General features: G+C 31.9%; 1 protein-coding gene across 1 annotated transcript in view; it reads right to left on the reverse strand.

Annotated features, from left to right (window-relative positions):
* The window catches only part of LOC132747642 (ras association domain-containing protein 4-like), a 44867-nt gene extending 19817 nt beyond the window's left edge, over nt 1-25050 (reverse strand). The window contains exons 1-3 of the mRNA XM_060737079.1: nt 24745-25050; nt 15541-15635; nt 4708-5207 (exon numbers count right to left, since the gene is read on the reverse strand). Of these exons, the coding sequence (XP_060593062.1) occupies nt 4708-5207; nt 15541-15635; nt 24745-24784 (635 nt within the window). The 5' untranslated portion in view covers nt 24785-25050. The remainder of the gene's footprint in view (nt 1-4707; nt 5208-15540; nt 15636-24744) is intronic.
* Nucleotides 25051-27098: the final 2048 nt, after the last annotated feature.

A 27098-nucleotide genomic window follows, 5' to 3' on the forward strand; every position in this document is an offset into this window, starting at 1 on the left:
CCTATAATTATATATTTGACAATATGTGTCTGACTTCGGAGTTGATTATTTCTATGATTTTTGCATGTTAAAATGAAGGAGCTAATCAGACTTGAAGATTACAGGCTCTAAACCAGAATTATTTCTGATTATATTGGACTAGGTGTGATTCCCAGAATTATTTCTGATTTTATTGGACTAGGTGTGATTTAAATTTGGAAAAAATCTTTTAAAAAAACTATTGGAATTTCAGTGTTAAAATTCTAAAATTGAGTAGCGTAATGCACAAAGTTTGGTTAGACTTTTCAGAAAATGCAGGCTTTTAACAATCCATATCATGAGTATTAATAGTGGGTCAGTCAATACCAACACATAAAGTAGTGAAATAAAGAAGGTGAATTAGAAGTAGAGAGAAAAGTTGAAACCAGTCCATGTTTACTGATGTATACAATGTTCAGACACATTTACAACTGTAGTTTGTGTGAGCTGAGGTGAAAGACCATTGTTGTTTTCACTTAACTAAAGCTAGCTGAAATGTAAATGCCACATAACATGTATGATGATGTTAAAATTGGATTCTTCCTCTTCATCATATTGTTAAAACAGTTTTCTTTAGAATACTCTGGAAAGGTTTCAGGACGGAAAATGTTATAACATTTAAGCAGACAATTTTCTAACCTTCAATAACATAATCATTTACCGATTTTACAATGAATATAGTACCAAAATATTCTTTTATGAATATCAATTATATTCCATTGCCAATTGAAGTCCCGACTGCTTTGAGTTTGAGGAATACTTTAATAAAATATCCAATATCCAAATTATGATCAGTGAGAAAAGAATGCATGAATTTTAATATCCCTTAAAAAAAACATGGTGTCATTATCCAGGAAGATAATAAATGATTTAAATCAATTTATTCCCCGATTTAAATCAAAAACCCTTTTCCCGAAAAATCAAAAAAACACAATGTATTATTTTTGGGTTTAAATTTATTTAATTTTAAAATGGAAAATACATTTGGGGAAATAAAATTTTGTTTAGAAAGTAAATTTTTAATGGGTTTTCATTTTTCATCAACTTTCCTCAAGAAATAATGAACAATTCAATATTAACCATTATATCCTAACTACAGAAAAGCAGAAACTTAAGGTATTTAAAGCCCTGGTAAATAAATGTCCTGCCCTGTAGTGACTGTCAGAAAATATAATTCTCGCGCGTTGATTTTTTTTTAATTTTGGTTCCAAAAACACTGAATTAACAATGCATTTCCCAGACAGATGGCAGATAAAAACTGGTGATTTCATCCATTCTGCCGTAGGTGACGGGTTGCAATTGACTGCTGCATATAGGTATAAAACTCTTGCATTGCTAATTTGTGTAATGGACTTGCCCTACATTGAATTTGGATCCATCCATTGTTAGTCTGAGGGATTTCAACATTAAAATTTCAAGATGTATGTAGCATATCCAGCTAGATTGCACTTTTATTGCAAAGTTATTTAACACTGCCAAAATTAAAAAAATATAAAGTTTATGCAATAAATGTGAAAAATACATACAAAATTATTAAAAATTAAGTTGTCTTAGTTAAATTTATTTATTACTACGACTTACACCATTTATATCTCAGTATACATAGAACAAGAACTGTCGGAGGACAGTAACGCTCGACTATTCGAAAATTCATCACAAGGGTGTTTCATTGAGTATAATAATGCTTACCTATATAAATACATAAAATTGTCCGAAAAGGTACAAACCCTTCAGTAGTTATGGAGATACCAGCTTACAAGCAAAAATTTAACCTAGAATTTCTAAGTCGAAAAAGGGGCATAATTATGCAAAAAAGCAATCAGAGTTATGGGACTTGTGCCAATCATCTTAGATAATCACAAACAACAAGTGTGTGCAGTTTCAATACATTCCCTTCAGTAGTTATGGAGAATACCAGCTTACACGCAAAAACTTAACCAAGAATTTCTAAGTCGAAAAAGGGGCATAATTATGTAAAAAAAAGCAAACCAGAGTTATGGGACTTGTGCCAATTATCTTAGATAATCACATAGAACAAGTGTGTGAAGTTTCAATCCATTCCCTTCAGTAGTTATGGAGATACCAGCTTACATACAAAAACTTAACCAAGAATTTCTAAGTCGAAAAAAGGGGCATAATTATGTAGAAAAAGCAAATCAGAGTTATGGGACTTGTGCCAATCATTCTTAGATAATCACAGAGAACAAGTGTGTGAAGTTTCAATCCATTCCTTCAGTACTTATGGAGATACCAGCTTACACGCAAAAACTTAACCAAGAATTTCAAAGTCGAAAAAGGGGCATAATTATGTAAAAGAGCAAATCAGAGTTATGGGACTTGTGCCAATCATCTTAGATAATCAACAGAGAACAAGTGTGTGAAGTTTCAATCCATTCCCTTCAGTACTTATGGAGATACCAGCTTACACGCAAAACCTTAACCAAGAATTTCAAAGTCGAAAAAGGGGCATAATTATGTAAAAGAGCAAATCAGAGTTATGGGACTTGTGCCAATCATCTTAGATAATCACAGAGAACAAGTGTGTGAAGTTTCAATCCATTCCCTTCAGTAGTTATGGAGATACCAGCTTACATACAAAAACTTAACCAAGAATTTCTAAGTCGAAAAAGGGGCATAATTATGTAAAAAAGCAAATCAGAGTTATGGGACTTGTGCCAATCATCTTAGATAATCACAGAGAACAAGTGTGTGAAGTTTCAATCCATTCCCTTCAGTAGTTATGGAGATACCAGCTTACATACAAAAACTTAACCAAGAATTTCTAAGTCGAAAAAGGGGCATTATTATGTAAAAAAGCGAATCAGAGTTATGGGACTTGTGCCAATCATCTTAGATAATCACAGAGAACAAGTGTGTGAAGTTTCAATACATTCCCTTCAGTAGTTATGGAGATACCAGCTTACATACAAAAACTTAACCAAGAATTTCTAAGTCGAAAAAGGGGCATAATTATGTAAAAAAGCAAATCAGAGTTATGGGACTTGTGCCAATCATCTTAGATAATCACAGAGAACAAGTGTGTGAAGTTTCAATCCATTCCCTTCAGTAGTTATGGAGATACCAGCTTACATACAAAAACTTAACCACAGGGACGCCGACGCCGACAAATGGGTGACTGCATTAGCTCGATTATTCTGCGAATAGTCGAGCTAAAAATTGTGCAGTCTTTTGTAACAATGCAACAAAACATTAATTTTCTGACAGTGAAAAATAACCATTCATGTTAAATTCAGTATAAACTATATAATATAATGATATACTATATACAGAAAGAAGCAGGAAATATAAACTTAAGAACACTTAAAAGTCAAGACGTAGCTAGGCCATACCGTGTAGCAAAAATTCTGTGTGTTCACTTTTGTTTACACAATATATTATACATGTACTGATGCAGAAAAATTAAAATAATCAATAATATCCCGTCTTAAAACAAAATGAATGAAATGTTGAAATAAATATAAAAACCAGGCAATTAAAACGAACAATGGAATTACATTACATTATAATGAACTAGGAAGTTTTTATACCCACATAATTAAAGTGCCCAGCTTTCAATACTGTATCGGACACATAAAATTTATAATGTACATCAGTTTTATTAAAATCCTAATATAACTCCTTAAATTTCAAATTAAAAAGTTTAAAAAAAGTATTAATTATCAAAATTGCCTTTAATTAAGAAATATAGAATGCTCATATTTGAAATATATTAATGCAACACATTATTTAAAAGCCCTTAATTCACAGTTTAAAGATTTCAAGCTTATCAATTAACATCAAAATTAATATTTTCATCTTTTAAAATTCAAAATTTACATCCTGATTAAAATACATTTCATATTTTAAAATGTTAACTAGACTATAGAGTTTCATTGACTGGTTGCTTATAAGGAAATTTATTTTTCCTTTAGACACAAAAAATGTATTAAATGTATTAAATAAATTATACTCAGTGAACCATATAAAAATTGACACATTAAGCATTGAAAGAGAATAGAATTACAACTTCATCTTTTTAATATTAAGTTAATTCATTGCATTATTAAGTCGGCTTGGCAAGAAGGAAGAAAATAAGATAATGTGATATTAATAGTAATTTTTGTCCCAGATTATGTACTAACCTGGCTACCTTTCTTTAATTTAAACCCCAAATTGATGCTAATCATGTACATATCTTGAATAATCAGTGAGAAAAGATAACACCCATATCTTAAAATCTTAGATCAAAACTTTTGATAACAGTATAAAAGGCTTGACTTACCTAGGAAATCTAGAGTTAGCCATTTTTGTGACAATTTGTATGTTACATGTGAGATATACCTCAAGTGCTTAGTGCTGCCCTCTATCAATAATACACTGATAAACTATCAAGAAAGGGGAGAGAAATAGTTTCACTCCGTAAAGATGATTTTCAAGGGAAGTAACAGAATACTAACTTGTAACAGTTTAGTACTAATTATTTCCCTTGAACCAGAACACTTGACAAGTTGTTCCATTTATGTTGGTTGTCTAACATTTTTGGCTATATTTTTCTGACCATGTAGATTTGAACAAGAAATAAGCATGTGCAAATTTCAGTAGCAGAAAACATAACTGATGGATCTTTGGCAAAAAATATTATAAAAGTATTTATGAAATGATCATATATGAAAATCTAGACAGACCTACCTAACTTTTGTTGGACGTGGCTTCATCTGTACAAAATTTCCTGCATCACTCAGGCTTCGTCCCAGTGATGATTCCTTGGATGTCTTGCTATCACTAGACTGGTATACACATTTTAATCCTGAGTCATTATTATTTTCACTGACTGGTTTCAGTTCTGAACTACTTTTAGTGCTCTCGTTACTAGAATATCCACTGCTACTGGAATAGGACTCTATACTTCCTGCACTATTTCTTTTGTTATACAGTTTTTGTGGGGATGGCGTATCACTTATACTATTACGCTGCAATTTCATTGGTCCAGGACTAGTGTTTGATGTTTTGAAAATGCATTTCAGTCCCTCACCTGGTTCGCCATCAAAACTAGTGTCCTGAGACCCATTTGAAAGTTCTCCAGACTTTCTAAAGTTTGCGGGCGAGGTGACATTTGAGCCATATCCGAACATTTGTGGTCCAAAAAGAGCGCCATAACAGGGCTTGTGACAAAATGGAATTCCTTTGTGCTGAAATAAAAAAAAATGACATATAAATAATATACTTATGTTAAATTAGCATTCATAGAAAATTGCTCTTATATACAAAACTTTGATATGTCACATGATTGGGAAGCATCATAAAATAAAACTATACACTACTTTCTGGTACTTGAAGACAGTTATTCACTCATACTGCTTATAGTGAAATAATTGATTACATCTCGACAAAAATTAATATCTAATATTTACCCTATGTAAATCTAGTCCACTATTGTCTTCTGAGTTGACAGATTATTGAATTATTTATTTGTGGACAATCTCCGCAGATTCTGACACAAGACTAAAAGTTTTCAGAATCTAGCTCAAAATGTCAAATTATTTTAATAACCGTATATCTTGCTTCTAAGTATTGTCATGGACATGTTCAGTTTTGAAACTGGAAATTTCTATGGTAGTTTAAAAGGTTCCAATATCAAAAACATAAACTGAACATCTAATGTTCGGAAAAGTGTACCATGACAAGATTGCAACATTGCAAGATTGTGCGGCTCAAGCAGGGTTTTATACAGACTGGAACCAAAAGTGATTGGCTTTTGCCATCAGTATAGAACCAGACCAACCTAAAATTCTACCCAGTCTGACCAGGCTTTAATACTGCTGGCCTACTGAACTTGATATTCCCAACATTGATAATGGACAGTCCCAAAAATGGAAACTGGACTATTCCATTTAAAAAAACTTCAACAAAATAAAGGCAAGATGCATATAGGCATATCATAATTGCATTCAAAGAGCTACCAGTCAGAAAACAATGAGCCTATGTATTGATTCTGTCTAACCTTTTTAATCAATATAAATTACTTCTATTTGCTTACTTCCAGCCAGTGCCTACAAGTGATTTTTTTCTCCAGCATGGGACATTTACAATACAGAATTAGAAAATTATTTACAGAGCCTTTTCTTTTGACATCTAAGACTGATTTATAGGAAATCTATATAAACCTGGCGCATTGCTGTCAAGTAATAATGGCTGTAAGAAGTTGTCCATGTCACTACAGTGCTGTTTGACCAAGCTTTATACTGTGTTGGCAGTATAATTTTAGTATTTTGATATTGAAATCTGCAAAACAATTCCATAGCGATAACGGTAAAATGTAGCTGGGAATTACACTCGGGATCTTATAATCTAAAACTATAGTGAAACTAAATACAAATTCTTTGTGATCCAGGAGCAGAAAGCAAAATGTCACAGTAACTAAATATTGTTTAGAATCACTTGAACATGAACACTACTGATTCAAATCCATTTCTCAGCATGTTGAAGTACAAGTGGTTAAGGTCCCTCACATTGAATTACCTGCCCCTTCTCTGTAGGTTTGAATCTTGCTGCTAAGGACTTTTTTATGCAATTACGAAGCTATAACCCTATCTTACAAGAAGTACCGGTATGTGGCAATTTATTGTGCCAATCTAATTTTTTTTTTTTTTGACGACGTTCCAGCTTTAATGGTGGAGGAAGACCTCAGGTGCCCTTCCGTGCATTATTTCAGGCACAAACAGGCATTTGAGTAGAACCACCGACGTTCCGTAAGCAAGCTGGATAGCTTCCTCACATGAAAGAATCCAAAGTCCATGTCGGGATTCGAACCCACAGCAGTGAGGGGCAAGTGGTTTGAAGTCAATGACCCACTCGGCCATGTAAGCCCCCATCAATCTAATTAATACATGAAGGTGAAACAGAAGACTCTTTCTTAATCAGTTAAGATAAAAATTTCACTTGTGACATTAACAATGTCAATTTGATAAAAAAAACCAACAAGGATATTTTAATCAAAGACATCAGGCTTGTTTATACAAACATCACTGGTTTCTACACAGCTGCCCTCTCATCCCACAAAGAATGGATGGTTTTTATGTCAGCCAGAAACCTGCAGCCTTTCCTTATAATGCTCATGTGAAATATAATTTCAACAAAACAATCATACAACCCAACAAAACCAACTAAAAAACTAAACTAAACCAAAATGAAACAAACATAAAGGACAGCAATTTGTTAGATATGTTAAATATTTTGTATAAATTCATGTTGGCTGTGATTTTGAACAGCTGCATTCAATTATCTGATAACGAATAGAACTATCAATACTGGGCAAATCATGAAAAACAATGAAGGACTATTAATTGATACTGAACAAATCTTGACAAACTGACGAATTGGAAATTGAATAACTGTCAATTAATACTGAACAAATCTTTGAAAATCTGACAAATTGGAAAGTGAATTACTATCAATAAATACTGAATAAATTTTTCAAACTTTGAATGATTTGTCAAACTGGTAAGTGAATACATTAAATAAAGGACAATATTGCACTCAGACAAGCAAATATAGCTATCAATATTGAATATATAAGACATTAAAACCATGAGATATTTGTTTCCATGGCATATAACAGACAGAAAGCTGTCTATATGATATAATAATATATGCTCCAGACATTTCTGTGATACTGGTTTTATTTTACACAAATCGGCAATACATTAATATTTGATGACATTCACTAAATACCATACTTTACTTCCATGGGTTAGGAAATAAATCATACAAATACAATTGTCTGGGCCTCTGCTGAACTATTTAAAGCTGCATATCTCCAGCTAAAATATTTCAAGAAAAATTAAACTTGAGAAAAATATACTTGGATTTTAAGAAAAGTAAAAAGATTCTAGATTCAAGTAATTATTTACATGTAATATGCCATTAATGACTAATTTTTAAGTATCTACTGCATGACCAACATAGTCAAGGCTGTTTTTGCATAGCTTGACATTATTTTTGGTACATTGCATGGGTTGTAAGTGCTGTTTGCAATTATTTTTTTGTGCAATTACTTAATCTTTGTCCACTTTCTAATATTTCACTTTTAAAACATACATTTTCAATTTTTTTATGAAAATTAGCATGAATCTGGAGGAAAGCTGCTTTAATATTGAGAAGATAAAAATTCACATTTCATGTACATTTATATGATAACCTTATTCACTATTGTCATAGATTTACAACTAAACTTTGTATTTCTTGTACATATCTTTATCTTGATAACCTTAATAAATTTGTCCCATAGCTTCAAAAGAGCACAACTTCAGATTCAAGTTTTTTTGAAAATTTAAGATCTCTTTAATACTGAAAATATTGTTAAATGAAAATAAAAGGTATGTTAAAGTATCATAAAACATTAAATATTCACATAAATTACCTTAAAATGTTGTAAAATATGAAAAAAATAAATCAGCATGTACTGATATCAAGTTACTGCAGAACACCTGTAGTAAATTCACTCATATTTTGCATAATCTATCAAAATTTAATGTTGAGTGTTATAAATATGGGCTGTTTCTTACAACTGCTATTATACCTTTTAAAAATTATATTAACTAAATTTGTTATCTTGTCTACAAGCTTGCCATTTTAAATGAATATTTAAAGAAATTGTTAGTCCGGGTAGCTTTGGCCGTTTAATATGTACAACAGTGGTAACACATCTTCAAACTTTGAAATTTTCTGATCAAAATATAAGATCACATATTATTTTGACTAATTCAAGCACACCAATCATGTCAATTCACAAACATCTTGTGAGTTTCATAAACATTTACCCCGTGAACATATATATACTTAAGGACAATGAAAACGCACGGTCGGAATAATTGCATTTTAACAAGGAAAATATATTTCTCTTAAGTATTTTTTCACAGTTTCATAAAACCGAATGCATTCCGGTCATTTAGATACCAAAGTTATGAAAAATGATTGCATTTTAATGAAGTTATTGCATGATGAAGACAGTACCCGAAAAATGAAAAGTAACACTTTTGGCTAATTGTGATATAAGTTCACAACAGAAAACAGATTTAATCAATTCATGGTTACTTTATGAAATGAAAGTATTTTTTTTTTTTAAACTGTTAATTATTAACTTGTTTTTCACACCTTTCTAGAAATGTTAGACACATATCTGAGCAATTAAATTTTTTATGAAAATGAATATTAAACTAGGCCAATGGTCAGTTTTAGAAATCGTAGAAGCTCACATTGAAATTGCATATACACACTTTTCCTCTATAAAAGGTGCTTAATTTCAAACACTACTAAAGACTTGCTAGCAAATTGTATGCAATGATTCTACAAAGAATTAACCGCTGGGTAGATTTAGGACAGATTCAGTTTGGTCTGTCTTACAATCAAATTTTGTATTATCAAAGCGCCAACCGTTTTGGTGTCCATCGGTCTACAATTTCTCCGCTTCATCAGCGTTTTCGCACTACACTACAAGCTGAATGGCGTCAGATTCCACAGGCGACTAACCGCACCGTAGGGTCTATGAGGCGACGATGTCAACTGTAAGAGACGCTGATGGAGGATATTGTCGTTTCTAAAGATCATTACGAATAGACATTTATTATGAGTGATTTTTATTTTGGTTTTTGCCTTTGTTAAGTTTGCATTACTGTGATGAAAAAGTGTGATTTTGGGATTTTCACTCAGGTTCTTCGATTTACTGTTGTACATTTTATTTTAAACATTTTGAATTATTTTCAGTTGTTAAGTTTACGTTTTGTATTAAAGTTATGATTATATCTAATGGAGTCGTTAGTGTTTTGTTTTCATGTAATAAAATGCATATAGTGCGTGCGTGCGTTTTCATTGTCCTTAAGTATACATGTAAATAAAACTGTTATTAATGATTTTTTGACCTATTATTCAGCATTTTAACATTTCAAAATTAATGGGTAGTTAGTAAGTAAGTAAGTAACGACTTTATTTAATGAGGCAACACAGTTGGGCAAGCCCAGTCTTCCCTGTGGGCCTCAACAATATACAAAACAATTTACAAAATACATGTATAATACATCAATAAAAGATTAAATAATAACACAAGTAGATTTCATTATTATACATCAACACTGACATACTTTAGATCAACCTTGAAAAAAGAAGAAGAAGAAGAGAGAAAAAAAAAAAATGAGTTGATATTATATATATACATTCAACATTGAATTGGATGGTAACAAAATTGAAAATTTACATACATATTAACAAAAATATTCAACAAATATAAAAACAAATATTTATACATGTATAGCATCTCAGCAGAGGTTTCCACCAGAGAACCACCATGTTAAATATGACTTTTTGAATAGTGGAAGACTGTTTGATTGCCTGATATGTAATGGTATTTTGTTCCAGATTTTAGGCCCAGAGTAAGCAAGGGCTTTTCTGCAAAATTCTAATCTAGGTTTTGGTATATGTAGTGTCTGTTGAGTGTTTGATCTCAGAGTTGTGTGATTTGTATGTGAAAATAAATCAGACATATAATGTGGCAATAGATTGTTAAAGGATTTGTAAACAATTAAGAATTGCAGTATCACAAACACAATGATATCAGAACATGAGTTTGACCATATCATTGCACCCCTACATGTATATACTGTATTCTAACACTACCTGCATTTTTCCCTATTGAACATCGAAGAACAGAAAGCGTGTGTTATCATGCAATAAAATCACTTTTGACTTTATACATTTAGACATGTGACGTAATCATTATACATGTGACGTAACCACTAAAAATGTGACGCGCTGAAATGTAACGAACAGAAACAAATCATGCGCAATTTAGCTTAATATCAGGTACAGCAGCATTTATTTGTTGATGCCGTGCTAGAATCGAAATAATATATTCCAAATCGGTGATTTTATCGTTCAATAAAATCACTGTTTGTCGTTCAGATGCGCATCATTATATCACTTGGGCTACGCCCTTGTGATATAATTCCTCGAATCCGAATTCCAAACGGTGATTTTATTGAGCGATAAAATTACAGTTTGGGATATACTATTACTTAAATATACCACAACAGGGAGGAAGAATTGATAATAAATTACCTTTTTTAAGGAAATAATAGATCTAAAAATATCTGTGCACTTGTGCGTTACTTTGGCTATCATGTAGCACATTATACTGTAAAAACCATTTCAAATTTCAAAACAAACAACTTTTTATGAAACTCCAAATTCAGACAATAAAGCACACAGGTTCACAAAGTGCAATGGGGACAAATTTCAACTGAAATAATATAATAATATAGGCATTGTAATGTTTTTTATCAACATTTTAACCTCTGTTTTATCATATTGTGTTGATCATATCATGGTTAGACTTCTACATTTCATATTATAATTAAACCATTCTTATACTAAAGTAACAATTCATATCAAATGATAGTATCACAGGCCATTACAGGTGTGGAATTTTCATAAAAATAAAACATGATCTGGATGATTACATGTCATCAATCCTTTACTGTGCTCCCAGCTGGCCCAATGACAAGATAAATGAAATATTTAAATCCATTTTTAAATCTACAGTTTAAGCTATATGAAAACCACCTATGCATTAAACATTGCTTAATAATACTCCTGAATATTAAAATGATGAATATTAAAATGATGAATATTAATGCAGAAAAGGCAGAGATGACCTGACCCAAATACCTGGTATATATAATCACACCCCTGAACTCTTGTAAAATGCTATAAAAATTATTAACAGAAATCAAATAGGTTAGAAACTGTATCATGTTAATTGTTTTGAGTTTGATGTTTTTATTGACTTGTTAATGCCATCACGGCTAATTGCAGTATTATGCCAGGCCACCATGAACTTCCATGCATTTGTGCATTTCTGTGTAGATTTGTAAGAAGATTGAAGCAAGCTGCCTCCAGTATTTTTTGTCTGGTTTGATTTGGTTACAAGCGATATATAAAGGCAATGTAAATTAATATTATGGTCATACATCATTTTTCCAATTTCAATGGTAGATCGAGGAAGACCTTATGTGCCACTTTATGCATTATTTTCAGGAACAAATATGCAGACCAGAGTAGAACCTGTCTAACTTTGTTTCCAGTTTGCTTGACAAGAAAGAATATCCACTTTGTGGCTGATGGCTTACTTTTAATGGTTGAGACGCATAGTCTATCCCTGCATGATAGTAAGAGGCAACTTAATGGGTTCGAATTACTGGAGTCTTATGCACCTCTTAGCGCCAGCAGGTGTGGTGGTTTTGACCCTGGTCTTGCTTTAAGTTTGTAACACCTTAGGATAGCTAAACTCACCTTATCTGTTTCAGTGCCCATGACCTAAATTGTGCTGGTGTGCCATAAAACCAAACAAAACAAACAAGAAAGAATATAAAGTCCCTGTCTGAGGATTCAAACTCTCAGTGGCGGAGGGTACATGATCTGCAGTCATCAATATTTGCTCTGACCCATCTTTCAATAAAGAATGATTGACAAACAACATTTATGTAACATATATAATATGTCATACAAAAATAGACAAAATTTTGTTTGATTACAAAATAAATTATCCATTTAAAAGCACAAGATTAAAAAGCTATTACCTTTGTTCTTTGACCTAATTAATTTGTGACAGACCTGATTAGAATAATTCATGAATTAAGTCTGCCATAAACCTTTTCAAACAACAAATTACTTTGATTTTTATACAGCTGTATAAATCTGATGGTTGCCCTACTTTTTCAAAACCTCACAGTATTCAATTTTCACAGGGCTTTTCAATATTCTATACTTATGAATTGTGACAATATATTAACTTTATTGAAGTTGACATTGAATCTTCTGTAAAAAATCATGGTATGTTTCAAATAACTTGATCTCACTCAGATAGTCATGTTACTGTTATATGTTATTATGCCTTCAATTTTTATTATTTTCAATTATTTTTAAAAAATTATCTTGATATAGGTATCATCTATTCCGAAGAGCCTAGACAACACTTAGATGAAGCTTGAGCTGCCACACAATTTGTGCTGGTTTTAGAACAATACAAAGACTGCATTGTTGGAAATGAGCAACTGAAAGAACACAATAGTAATGCAGCAAGGGAGAAAAGGCGATCAGTTCCTTTCCTTCATTATGATAAATTTTGTGTGAGTTAAGATTCCAAATTGCCTATTCAATGCATCTTCTTTATGATGTGTCTTTCATAATATATTTATTGGTTAAATTGTTATAACCACAATGTACTTCTACCAAAATAAAGAGCCTAATCCCCCAACCACCTGCACAGAAGTCTTCCTATATAAATCACACAATAAACAAAAATGTTTAATAAAAACAAGTCTGGTTTTCAGTCTGGCTTTATGAAATAAAACACATGTCGTTCATGATAAAACATGTCAAATATTGGTTTAATATAAATCCTACAATGTTTGTTTCCATCTCTTTTGAACTTTATTTAATACAATGCTATAAACCTTAAACCTGCTGTCAGCAACAGATTGTACCCATGCTAGCAGTGCAGACCAAGATCAGATGGCACAAATACAAATGTGCTGTTTGATCCGAAGGGACTCGGCACAGTGTTGGGATAGTGTAAAAAGTAATTCTAGAAAAAAAATATATACTGTATATATATATATATATATAGACTATATATTATATATATATATATATATACACAGTATATTTTTTTTCTCAGAATTACTTTTTACATGCACTATCCCGTTACACTCTGCTGAGTCCCTGTGGTTTGATCATTGTCTGCACTGTTTGCTATTCAGTCAGTAAATATGTTTGAAAATTTACCTAAAATCATAAATGTCAAAAAGGCCAGATTGAAAGATGGGCAAGTCCATTTAAGATATTTAGTGTAGTAAGGATTGATATCTGCATGATGTATATCAAGTGCGTATTATGCTCTAGATGCATACAATACACGCCTTATAAAAAAATTGTCATATTACGTCAAAGGGTTTGAAATATACATCAAGTATCTAGTTTCTACTTTAAACAGGTCTCGATAAGAATAAATTACCATGTTTAATAAACCTTGATCTACTTACTGTATAATCATTTTGTGTTGTTGCCATAAAATTTTATGATTTTTGTATTTTAGCAAGCCAGGAATTTAAGAAATCATAAATTTAAGATTTAAGTTTGAAAGGGGGGAAAATAACAGTACTTCTTATTTTTATTTGATATAATAACAACACTAAGTGATCATCCCTCACTGCTATGGGTTTGACTCTTATAAGAAACTGGATTCATTCATGTGAGGAAGCTATTCAGCTACAGAAGCCTACAGAAGGTTGATGGTTCTACAGAGGTACCAACTTTATGGCGCCTAAAATAATGCAAAAAGTGGCCACTGATGTTGTTTTCCAACAGAAAAGCTAAAAAAATGCCATATGACCTGAACAGTGTCAGCATTACTTAAAACCAATCAAAACCAAACCATTGGTGATCAAGAAAACTAATTCCTACACTACACAGAAGTTATTTAAGTTGATGACATACAGACAATTCAACTATTGTTATGTTTAAAGATTAAGGAGAGATAATCTATCAAAACATTAATACTGGTATTATTCAGTTCCTCTACTGTATAGGCTTATCAATCATTCAGGAAAAAAACAGCAGTAAATATGAACAATCAAGAATTGTTTAAATAAAACACTGTTGAGATGGTCCACTATTTTTTAAAACATCTGTTTAAACTCTAAAATTTTTAAAATAGATTATTGTGTACTGTATTAATTGGCAATCATCGGTTCATCTACTGCTTAGATGTTGCATAGTAGCTTGGGTTATATAACTCTAAAACCATTGTTTAATTTCAATGGTTGGGCCATAAAATAAACTGTCAAAATATTGATAAACTAAAGATATATAAGTCATAACCCATCAGGATGGCTCAGTGAGGGTTTTGGACCTTAAACTTTCCATTGCACATTATGCTCTTCTGCCATCTGAAGGCAACAAAGGTATATGACAGGAACTTTGTTTTCTTATTTGGTTTTACTCTGCAGCAACAAGGTACCAAATCAAGAAAGATGATTTCGACTAACCTAGGGTTAATAACTTAAAGGAACACCAGGGGTCAAAACCATGCCACCTGCTCGAGTTAAGAGATGTGTTATGCCCCATATTTTACATCAAATTCTTTAAAGTAATTTCTAAAGAATTTATTATTGTAAAATATGGGGCATAACAGATGCATAGACACAGTTATTCAAACCCATTTTGTTGCCTCTTACCACTATGTAGGATAAATGGTGGCTTCCATTCTAATGCCTCAACCCTTTAAGGCAACCCCTCAGCCACAAGGATGCCTCCATTATAACAGAGACACTAAGATCAGCCTGCACATCCATACATAATGATTAGGGTTAGATTCATCAGACATTGAAATTTTTACCTTTAACATTGGTCAGTGATGGCAAGTCTAATATACAATTAACATAATTAAATGGTGTATGGCCTAATTCTTACCTCTGCATGCTGTCCTGGAGCAAGAATTTTATTACACTGTTCACATCTTAAACAGTTAGGGTGCCAGTCTCTTCCTAACGAAGTCTTCCGCTCCGCTGAAATTAAAAAAAAATCTATCAGAAATATCATAATCATAAATAATTTATGTGTACACACAGTGTATATGTCTTGCAGTGTATATGCGTAACATATTGGTCAAATCAGTTAACATAATATTACGAACGACCTGCGACCTGTAATAACCAAGAATGCCATGTTCAAACTGAAAATGATCTGTAAAAATCAAAAACGTTCCTGTAAAAAATGAAAGATAAAATGCAAGAATTTAACATGCTTGTATAAATTTCAAAATCAAGTTGTTAAGCAATTTATCTGCTCAAAAACATTATAAAGAAATAACAAGAGCCATGTCAACATGGCCATTCCCTGCCGAATGTGTTTGCTCATTGGAAGAATGTATATGTAGTAGAGCGGAATAATTCTATTTTAAGAGGTCTTTTGGTAATGAAAACTGATGGCTATAGTGATTACAGATTTGAAACCTATGTGAATACTGATGGCTGAAAATAACAAAGGGCAATTACTGAAAAATAATGCAGGGTAGGTTATCATTATTGTGTGCTGCATCCCTCCTCAGTAAAATCTATCCACCTATGAAGTTTCAAGTTGATACCTCAAATACTTTTTGAGAAAAAATTAAAGTATGAAAAAGAACAAAGGGCAATAACTCAAAAATCATAAAAGGTAGAGTTATCATTCTTGTGCAGTGCACACCTCCTGAGTCAGAGATCTATGCACCTATGAAGTTTCATTTTGATATCTCAAAGGCTTTTTGAGTTAGGCTCTGGACAAAATTAATTTTGAAAAATCACAAAGGGCAATAACTCAAAAATAATGCAGGGTAGAGTTATCATTCTTAAGTACGGCACTTCTCCTCAATGAGATCCATCCACCTTTGAAGTTTAAAGTTGATACCTCAAATACTTTTTGAGATAAGCTCTGGACAAAATAGCAAGAAAAAAAGGGCAATAACTCAAAAATTGTATAGGGAAGAGTTATCATTCTTAGGCACAACATTCCTCCTCAATAAGATCTATCCACCTATGACATTTCATGTTGATATCTCAAACACTTTTTTGAGTTATGCTCCACTCAGGTGAAAAATTAGGTATGAAAAATAACAAAGGGCAATAACTCAAAAATTATGAAAGGTAGAGTTATCATTCTTGTGCATTGCACACCTCCTGAGTGAGATCTATGCACCTATGAAGTTTCATGTTAATATCTCATAGGCTTTTGGAGTTATGCTCTGGACAAAAATCAATTTTGAAAAATAACAAAGGGCAATAACTCAAAAATCATGCAAGGTAGAGTTATCATTCTTGTGCACTGCACTCCTCCTCAATGAGGTCTATCCACCTATGAAGTTTCAAGTTGATAACTCAAATACTTTTAGAGATATGCTCCGGACAAAAATGTCGGACGGAAGGACGGACGGACGGAGACTATTTCTATATCCTCCGCCGAAAATTTTCGGCGGGGGATAATAATATTATTTGCAAGATGTCTGTGAAGGGTAAACGTAATATTAGTGGAAATTGCAAACTTCCTTACAACTTACATATAGCAACCCAGTGTCACCCATTGCAAATTTGCATTGTGAAAAAAATACCAATAAATCCAGACAAACCAAGTCAATAAAAATATGCCATTTTAGCCTGGTACCATCACTATTCTTAAAATGCAAGACATGCTTTAATACAACTACTTATGAATGTTGACTTAATAGCTATGACTTTAATAAACTGAAAAGAAAATGGAATATTAGCTTGGGCTTAGATACATAAATATATGATGTATACAGAGCTTTGATTTGAGATTCAATTAATGATGTTGAATGACTACAAAGTAGCCCGTTCAAAAGAGAAAGCTGTTGTGAACACTTAAATAATAGCCCAGCTCTTAGAATTCCTAAAATGGTCAGCAGAACATGCAAGCAAGTGTCAGGTACTACATACATTTAATGATCAAATCTGTCTCTCCCCACCCCATGCTAACACTCAATTTGACTCTTCCTACAAAAACTACTGCAACAATCAAAGGTAGGAATGACAGCCTAACTGACAGAAAAGCTAAAATAGATTCCTGTTTACCTCGTTGGAGGTGTATCTATAAATAGTAACCAATACTTTTCAGAGATTATTTTATTTTAAACATATTTATTTTATCACAATTGCAAAACAAGTTCTTGCAACTTATATTAAACACTTTCAAGTCCGCTTCCTGGAACTTACCAGTAACAGAGTCATTGAGGAATCAAGATAATAGTGACCTGATTAAGGGCTTGAACTCATTATCATTCCTGGGTTGAGAGGCAGACACCTTAACCACTAGCTCACCCCTCCCCTTTTCAGAGACTGTAGGTTCAATCTGTCATAAAAATTTCATGCAATAGCTTCATCCTCTTTTTTGGAAAAATCCTCTTTTTTGGAAAAATCAGTGGTATATAAATTCTTATTTCTATTTTGAATTTGATTTAACTATTCAATGCTACGTGTTTGTTAAGGGACTATAATATCAAAATACCAGGTATAATTATGTAACAAAATTAAATACAATTGACAGTCAGGTCTGACTGTACAGATGTGCGAAATAGTTCTTTGCAGTTAATATTATTGTCTAATTAGCCCCTCCTCCGCCTGTTTGCTTGCCTTAGTGCTCACTTGGCTTTCCTTCATGGGCTTCTAAGAGCAGTGCTTTCCCTTGATAACATTCATCATTATAAGTCTGACATTTTGGATTACTCCTCTACATTTAATGGTGGTATTCCAATCATTGCCGTTATCATTCAAGGAGTTAAAGAAATACATAGAATATTATTTGACCCTGCTCCAGATATTGTATTGTGCTTCACATAACCGGCACTATTAATCATATGCAGAGGTTGTGTTAATACCTTACATTACTTTAATTTCACAATTATATTCTAATTTTAACCTTTGATAAATTGAACTTTAATATTCTCAAATGTCAAGTATGACAAGATTTATTACTGTGTTATTGATACACTTGTTTATTTATAGCTTTACCATCTCATAAACATTAATGAGGGCATGTATCAAAGACTTTAAAATATTTATCAGAAACCTATTTAATCTAGTTAAGGCTAAAAATTTGTATAACATACTTGACCAATGTTTTGTATTTTGATTTATCCATTGATACAAAATTATTGTATTATATTAAAGTGATTGTGTTTTATTTTATTTTTTTTATTCATTTATTTATTTATTTTTTTTTGATTTTGTATTTTGATCTGTCCATTATTATTTAAAGGCCTATTATGCCTAAGTGATGCTATAATTTTTATTTCTCCAAAAACTTTATATTTTTTGGTATCTAAAGGTCAAATGAAGGTAATCATCAATTATAATGTTTTATTTGTTCCTCTTTGGTAGGAACCTGAGCACTTTTGCAGTATGCCACTTAAATTTTTCTGAGAAAAAAAAAACAACAAAAAAAAAACACCCTGCATGGCTGCAATCATTATAATATGTCAGAGAGTATATCAAATAATTTATCATGTTTATCTAAGACCTATCAGGTCACAAAATTATTTACTTTGGTCAATCTTACAATGTTGACAAACATACTTTATTTACTCAGTAAGATATGATATGCTATAGAACATACAATTATTTCAAACATTATCACAATGGTGAAAAGAAAAGTGAAATCTGATTTAATTCAAACAACCATGATATTAAATATATGAGCCGCGTCACGACAAAACCAACATAGTGCGTTTGAGACCAGCATGGATCCAGACTAGCCTGCGCATCCGCGCAGTCTGATCAGGATCCATGCTGTTCGCTATCTGAGTTTCTCTACTTGCAATAGAGTTAGTAAACGAACAGCATGGATCCTGATCAGACTGCGCAGAGGCGCAGGCTTGTCTGGATCCATGCTGGTCGCAAACCCACGATGCTGGTTTTGTCATGGCGAGGCTCATTATATAGGTTAACAAATTAGGCTTAATTTATAACAAAGAATTCAAAATAGATTAAAGGTCATTTCAATTAATTATAAAATTATAAATTTATTTAAGTGTCAAATTACATACCAGCATTAGATAACTGTTTATAGAATTTGCTATAATAATGAAACTACATAATTATGTACAGGTGAAAAGAAATCTGTTTGGCTATTTTTGTAAAACGGACTTGATCTGCAACCTAATATTTAACTCCAAACACTCAGTGAAACAGTCTGTTATATTAATCTGCATCAAACTAATCAATGAACAGCCAATTTAACAGTATACATGTAGAGTAGCTGGTCTGATGTATTAATTAATATTAGGTGGCATTGGTCAACTCATTATAACTATTTACACTCCAAGTAATAAAAATTTAATTTTATAAAGCTCTCAATAAACTATTACATTTTTTTGAATCTAGTAAAAAAATAGTTCTAATTCCTGCATGCTGCTATCAATGGCCAAACAATTTAAGGTGCCAAGCCAAATTTGAACAAGAGCTGTCACAGGAGACAGCCAAGCTCGACTAATAAAATACTGGACGCAGTAAGGAGGACAAAACTATGAAAGAAAAATCAATTATGTATTAATATGTATTAAGTTATAGTAAAAAAATAACATTTGTTAACATAAATTCCAAGATCAAGGGAAATAATTCTAGAAATAGTCACGCTAGAGTTATGAACCTTGTCACACAACATGTGTGTTATGATAAGAAATATATATTTGAAGTTTGAAGTAGATACCTTAAAAAGTAAAGAAGTTATAATATTTCTTAAAGAAAATCCTAAGTTCAAAGAGAGATAAATCTGTGAAAATTGCTTCAAGAGTTATGAACATTGTCACATAAAATGTAATTGATGATAAGGAATAAGTATTTGAAGTTTGAAGTAGATACCTTTAAAACTAAAAAAGTTATAGTAAAAATTAACATTTTTCTAGTAAAAAAATCTAAGTTTATGGGGAGATAATTCTTGCAATATTGGTGCTAGAGTTTTGAATCTTGTCACATAAGATATGGATGATGATAAGGTACATATATTTGAAGTATGAAGTTGATCCCTTTAGAAATAAATAAGTTACAGTAAAAAATAATATTTTTTTAAGGAAAATTCTAAGTTCAAGGGGAGATAAATCTGAAATTATTTGTGCTAGAGTTATGAACCTTGTCACATAAGATGGGGATGATGATAAGGTACATATATTTGAAGTATGAGGGTGATCCCTTAAAAAATAAAGAAGTAACAGTAAAAAATATTATTTTTAAGGAAAATTCTAAGTTCAAGGGGAGATAAATCTTTAAAATATTGGTGCTAGAGTTATGAACCTTGTCACATAAGATGGGGATGATGATAAGGTACATTTATTTGAAGTATGAGGGTGATCCCTTAAGAAATAAAGAAGTTACAGTAAAAAATAGTATTTTTTAAGGAAAATTCTAAGTTCAAGGGGAGATAAATCTGAAACTATTGGTGCTAGAGTTATGAACATTGTCACATAAGATGTGGTTGATGATAAGGAACATATATTTGAAGTTTGAAGTTGATACCTTAAGAAATGACAAAGTTATAGTGAAAAATATTTTACTGCACCAAAACTTTAATCTGAAATCTGGACGCGGACGCCGACGCAGGGGCGAGTAGGACAGCTCTCCATTTACTTCGTATAGTCGAGCTTAAAATGCTGTTTTGAATTTGGAAATGTGCTAATAATTGATTAATGGGTGTAGACATGTTTAACACTATTTGTGGCATACAGGTCTACTTATTGTTTACCATTGTTTAAATACTCAAAACGTTTACAAATGAATGCATGCATAATGTAATAATTTTGTCAAGTTGGATGTAAAACCATGCAAATTTATAATAAACTGTATTTTATTCATTCACAACAAATAACAATATTAGACCTGAAGGCTTCCGACATCAAAACAGTATTAAGTCGGTTATTTTATTCATTCACAACAATATTAGACCTCGAGGCTTCTGACCTCATAGCATTTATACATTGGTTAATCCGGACTCTTAGACACCAGAAAAATGTAGATCATTTCACAGTAAGCAGTACTACATGCTGTCGACCTAACAATTGATATACCTAAATAAATAAAAGATTATTTCTTTCATTGCCACAAGTTCACTGTATACTATTAAATACCTGTATTGATATATACTGTAATCCTTTCTATACAGTATTCAATACACAAGATGTAATCTATTGTTGTGTCAGATAGTGATATTCCTGCTGATATTAGATAAATTTTATCACAATGTGAAATAGGAAAAAACTTTATTTTTATCATTTCTTTTGTGCCATCTGCTAATATAATATTTCGGTCCTAAACATTTTATGTATTATATTTTATATTACATTGTATTTAAAAAAGCCAACTGAAAAGTAAGAACTCATACTTAAGTGATTTATTAAGCAGGAGTTCTGTCAATATGATGTTTCTCGGATACTATTTTATAAGTCTAATAATATTCATATTTATATTAATAATATATTCTTTATAATTTTAATATCGATATTGATATTATTAATACTAAATATTTCAAGCTTCATACCATTCTCATATTTTCTTACATGCTTTTATTTCTCATATATTTTATAGGCCCATCTTAAAAGCTTTGCATGTCAGAAAGGCAATCCAACCTGTTTGTGAGTGTGTGTGTATAAAAATAGTTTTCAAGTTTCATGTTACATCCTAAATTAGATACACCTTTTACCTGAGGTAAAAAATGAAGATTTATTACCCTGTATCATAAACATTATATACATGTACAATTTGTGACAACCATCCCTATTATATGTTCAGAATTATTGTAGTTTGTGACACCTGATAGATCCTGAAACGTTGATGTCTATTGTAAAGACGCGCAATGCACCCGAAAATCTGATATGCCAGATCCGCAAAAAAATTATTCGGGAAGAGAAAAATAACATGCTTTATTGCATGTCCCTTATATTATAATAAAGTTTAAAAGTTCATTTTGAAAATGAAAGAATGACTCAAAAACTGCTTAAGCGCGTTGAAAAGAAATGCTTAATTAAAAAATATTTGAGATTTTTAAACAAATAATGTACTACTGAATACATGAAAGATTTTATCATTTGAACAATTTTCATGATTGTGTATATGATAGTGTCAAATACTTAAAATATTGGCCTCCCTTCAGGCAAAATAAATACCACAATGAAATAATTTGTGAGGGTTAAACACTTAACCTGTTGGATTTTTAATATTGATTTGCCAGCTGCTTTGAATATGAAATTGTCCAAAAATGTGCAGTTTAAGGGGTATCAACACCTAAGTAAAAATCAACACCAAAGTAAAAAATTCAGCTGGGAGCCTGGTCAAACTGCACAGATGTTCAGGCTGGCCTGGCTTTAAACTGTTAGCAAAGCCTTACTAATGTTTGTTTTGCAGGTTAATTGGAAAAAAAATATAATGAAATAAAATCTTGATAAGTCTTGGTATATGATAATAGGAACAAAAAAATATGAGAGAATTGTTTACACTGTTCCTTCTATATTGATAATTAAGTCATACAATCTTGTGAAAATCTGCAGTTCAGTAATTGATCAGGGTTAACATATTAATTATTAATTAATTAAATAAATGGAATCATTAAAACACACTCTATGGTTGAGGAGTGTAGTAAAAAAAACACAAAAAACTCAAGGTAAAAGTTATATGAAAATACTTTCATGTTCAATTTCTAAACCAATTTGGGAAACAATATAGGATTCAATTAAGTATATTCAACATCAATATATAACTGGGCCTTATCTTAAATTCAAGTTCTACTTCAATGTATCGATTTTCACTTAAACGTGGTCCAACTTGTCTCTGAAATCAATACACAAAATCATAACGGTTCTCGGGGACGCTTATTTCGGCGTCCCGGTACGCATGTTTATTTAAGATGGACGCAAATATTTCAGAGCAAGGATTCCACGTACGCTTAATTTTGCCTGGGGACGCATAAACATTACCGATTGTTTACAACCACAAATACACAAAATGCGTCAGCGCGTGTCAGTCGTATAGGTAGGCGGTCCTATGCACATCGACCCGTGAAGCGATTAGCCAATCAGCGATAACGCTTCCGATCATTATCACGTAATATTGATCAGACCAATGTATGCACGCGCTCTACAGTACATTTAATATAACACGAGGTGATAATTTTATATCTTTGATCAACAGTTGATTGGAAATTAGCAAATTTTACCGACAAAATGATAAAATTATCGACTATTTACGCCGCAAGTTTAAAGATTGTTTTCTCAAATTACAAATGAGTGTAATTTTGAATGATTGTCGAATATTTTCGGCATTTTCTAGGCACAATTTTGCTTTAGTTTCATTCATATGAGAGTATTAAGAATTTAATATATTGTGCCGAAATGCCAGGACAACAAACCAAAATACACATACGCTTTTCTTTGATATTTAGATTCTATCCGAAAATTGATCCCGAACATCGGCGATTTCACGTACGCCAGAAACCCTAAATTTTCGCAAAAATTATCGGTTTCCAAGCCAAACATGCGAATGAATTGTTCCTTTATTATTTAATCAACATTAAATCTTTAAATATCGATCTTCAATTTGCCCCCTTTTGAAGATATTTGCTAAAATAATTGTTGATCGGATGAATCTCTTGCACACTGTGTGAAGCTGTACACGATTTTCCTATTCATTCCGCTAAACGCTGCCTATATACATTTACGTTTTTTTTTTCACAAATATAAACTTTTTGTCTTTAGAGTGGACTTATTTAACCAGAATAAAATTTGATTTGGTATAAAAGTGGAAAAAAAACAATTTCCATGTGTTGATGCATTATAATGAAATAATTTCATAATTAATATTTCAACAATATTTTAATTCAATATTAACAACAAAACAATAATTACACTATGTATTTCAGAGTTTCTTTTGAATAACTATAAACTTTGGAGTCCCTTGAAGATTCAAAATATCAGCAATGCTATTGTGAACATTGAATGACTAATCTGTAAACATTAATTGCGACGTGCTTTTGGACTCCAACTTTTTCAGGGTTGGGAGTCCATGGACTCCATGTTTTAAAGTCCAAGTGAGAACCCTGTTAATTGAAAATATACTTTTGTCGTTAAATTACGAAATAACTTACCAAAATAGACAGGCTTTTTACATTTGTAACAAATATTCATTATCCTGATAATATTTCCCGCGTTTTGTCAAAATCCATTCACTGCAACTAAATTTTCCTCAAAAAAAAAATAAATTAGCGCAAATTAAACTTTATATCCATGTTTAGAGAATTATTATTGTACCAACTGAAAGTTCATCATACACGTCACATACACTTAACAGTCAAATTTTAATAACAGGTAGCGTAAAGTTGTAAACATGCCCACAAAATTTTAGTTCGTGTGTGTATGTACCGCTACGTTGACAGCGCTGTCAGCCGAATGGGACATCCCATTGTTATAGCTGTTCTCATTCTAACGATTAGGGTGATCAAGTACGTCCCGCTTCAGTGAAGCTCCATTTAAAAGACCCTTTCTTAAGTTATTTTCAACTCATCAAACCATTAAAGACATTCGGTAAACATTTTATCATTCACTTTATTTGTGAGAATAGATCCCTCTATATTAATTAATGAACTGTAGATTTACACATTTAGATCTACTTTAGTCACGTTAAATGAAATAATTTCTCACTTTTCTATTTTGATTGAGCGGGTGTACTGATTTTCTTACTTAATCTACTGTAGGATGAATTTATGCAATTTAACCTGGGACAAAAAATGTCCCGGATTTAACTTAAAAATATCAATAAATTAAATAACAAAACCTTGACAAGGGAAACAACTCTTGCTTATTAAGAACAAAGTATAGGTTGTGTACCTTGGTAAATGAATTGCACAAAATAATCCGTTAATAGCAATAGACGTAGCCTAATTAATTTGGCGTGAACGGTTTGACCCATTTAACAGACTTTTTTTTTCTTACTGTCAAACCGTTACGCCTAATTTTAACTGTCATTTTTACGCACGGAAAATCTACCGGTAATACTATCGATAATTTGGACTGATTTTTACTGCTTAAACCTGAAAGTAACTTCAATTACCTCTAAAGATCAATAGAATATAAATTTTAGTACTAACTTCTCCTAGAAAAAATATTAGATTGTACCTGTCTTAACGCATACATGCGATTTATTTCAAATTTGTACTGTCTACTCTATCTTCGGCGGACATGTTATGACGTCATCGTAAAAAATCGATTCCGTGAAACCTGGTAGTAGCTACCAGTGTGTCTAGCAGGTAAGTGTGGGTTACGCATGAAGATTAAATTAAACAAAATATCGGGGGAAATAAATCTCTTCATTATTTTTTAATAAATGTGTGCATTATTAAATACTATTGAAAAGTATCATTGTATTTAACCTAAAATGCAATGGTCGCAAATAGGCTCCGTACAAGTACTGTTGTTTAATATTTTTTAAATATTTTAATACATGTACTCAACATTTATCAATTGGTGGTTTGCCTTCTTGTTTACTGCTAATGACTGCCAAATGTCACTCTCGGATAAAATACTGACTTCATTTATACATGCATATTTATATGACAATTAAGAACGTAAAAGAAATATTGAAGGAAACTATTTGAAATACACTTCAAATTATTCAGTATTTGTACAAATAATATTTCAAGAGCTCTTTTTCACCGATTGCCGATATATAATACCATATTAAACCTATTGATAAAGTTAAATGTCTTCTTGACATACTTTATTAATTTACTAAAAAGGAACTTTATTGTGATCCAGCCATATGCTGTGTAACTATAAAGGAAGGGTCACATATTTTAATTGAAATAAATTTTAAGTAGAGGATATTTAAAAAAAGTCATTGAGAAGATCAGAATTTTCAAATGAACAGATTAAGAGACTTATAAATGTATAAGGTGTATGTCTTGTTGTTTCATACTGTTTTGGTGACACTTTTGTTTGTGTCCCTTGTTGTTTTCTCGTCTATGGTAAGTATCTTCCCTTTGCCCCTAGTTTTATTTCTTTATTTCGCCCCCTCCCCCGAATTTCCTATCCCCTTCCCCTGTGCCCGTTAACTTAGTGGTCCTGTTTCATACTGTTTTGGTGACACTTTTGTTTGTGTCCCTTGTTGTTTTTTCGTCTTTGGTAAGTATCTTCCCTTTGCCCCTAGTTTTATTTCTTTATTTCGCCCCCTCCCCGAATTTCCTATCCCCTTCCCCTGTGCTCGTTAACTTAGTGGTCCTATTAATCATTCATTTATTTATTTTCTTTGATTTCCTTCTCAGTTACATTTTAGTGATAAGCCTGACCGTGCTCTCCCTTGCGCCCTGTCCCGTTTTAATTTAGGATCCTCCTGGGCTCCTTGCCAATGGTTCATGTTCCTGGGTCGTGTGGGGGTTGCGTTCATTGAACGCCGCCTTTCCTTGTTCATCTTGTTTATCATATTGTATACATGACGTATACCGAA

This window comes from Ruditapes philippinarum, unplaced genomic scaffold, assembly GCF_026571515.1.
Source record: "Ruditapes philippinarum isolate M1 unplaced genomic scaffold, ASM2657151v2 ctg573_1_1_1_1, whole genome shotgun sequence".
Taxonomy (NCBI): domain Eukaryota; kingdom Metazoa; phylum Mollusca; class Bivalvia; order Venerida; family Veneridae; genus Ruditapes; species Ruditapes philippinarum.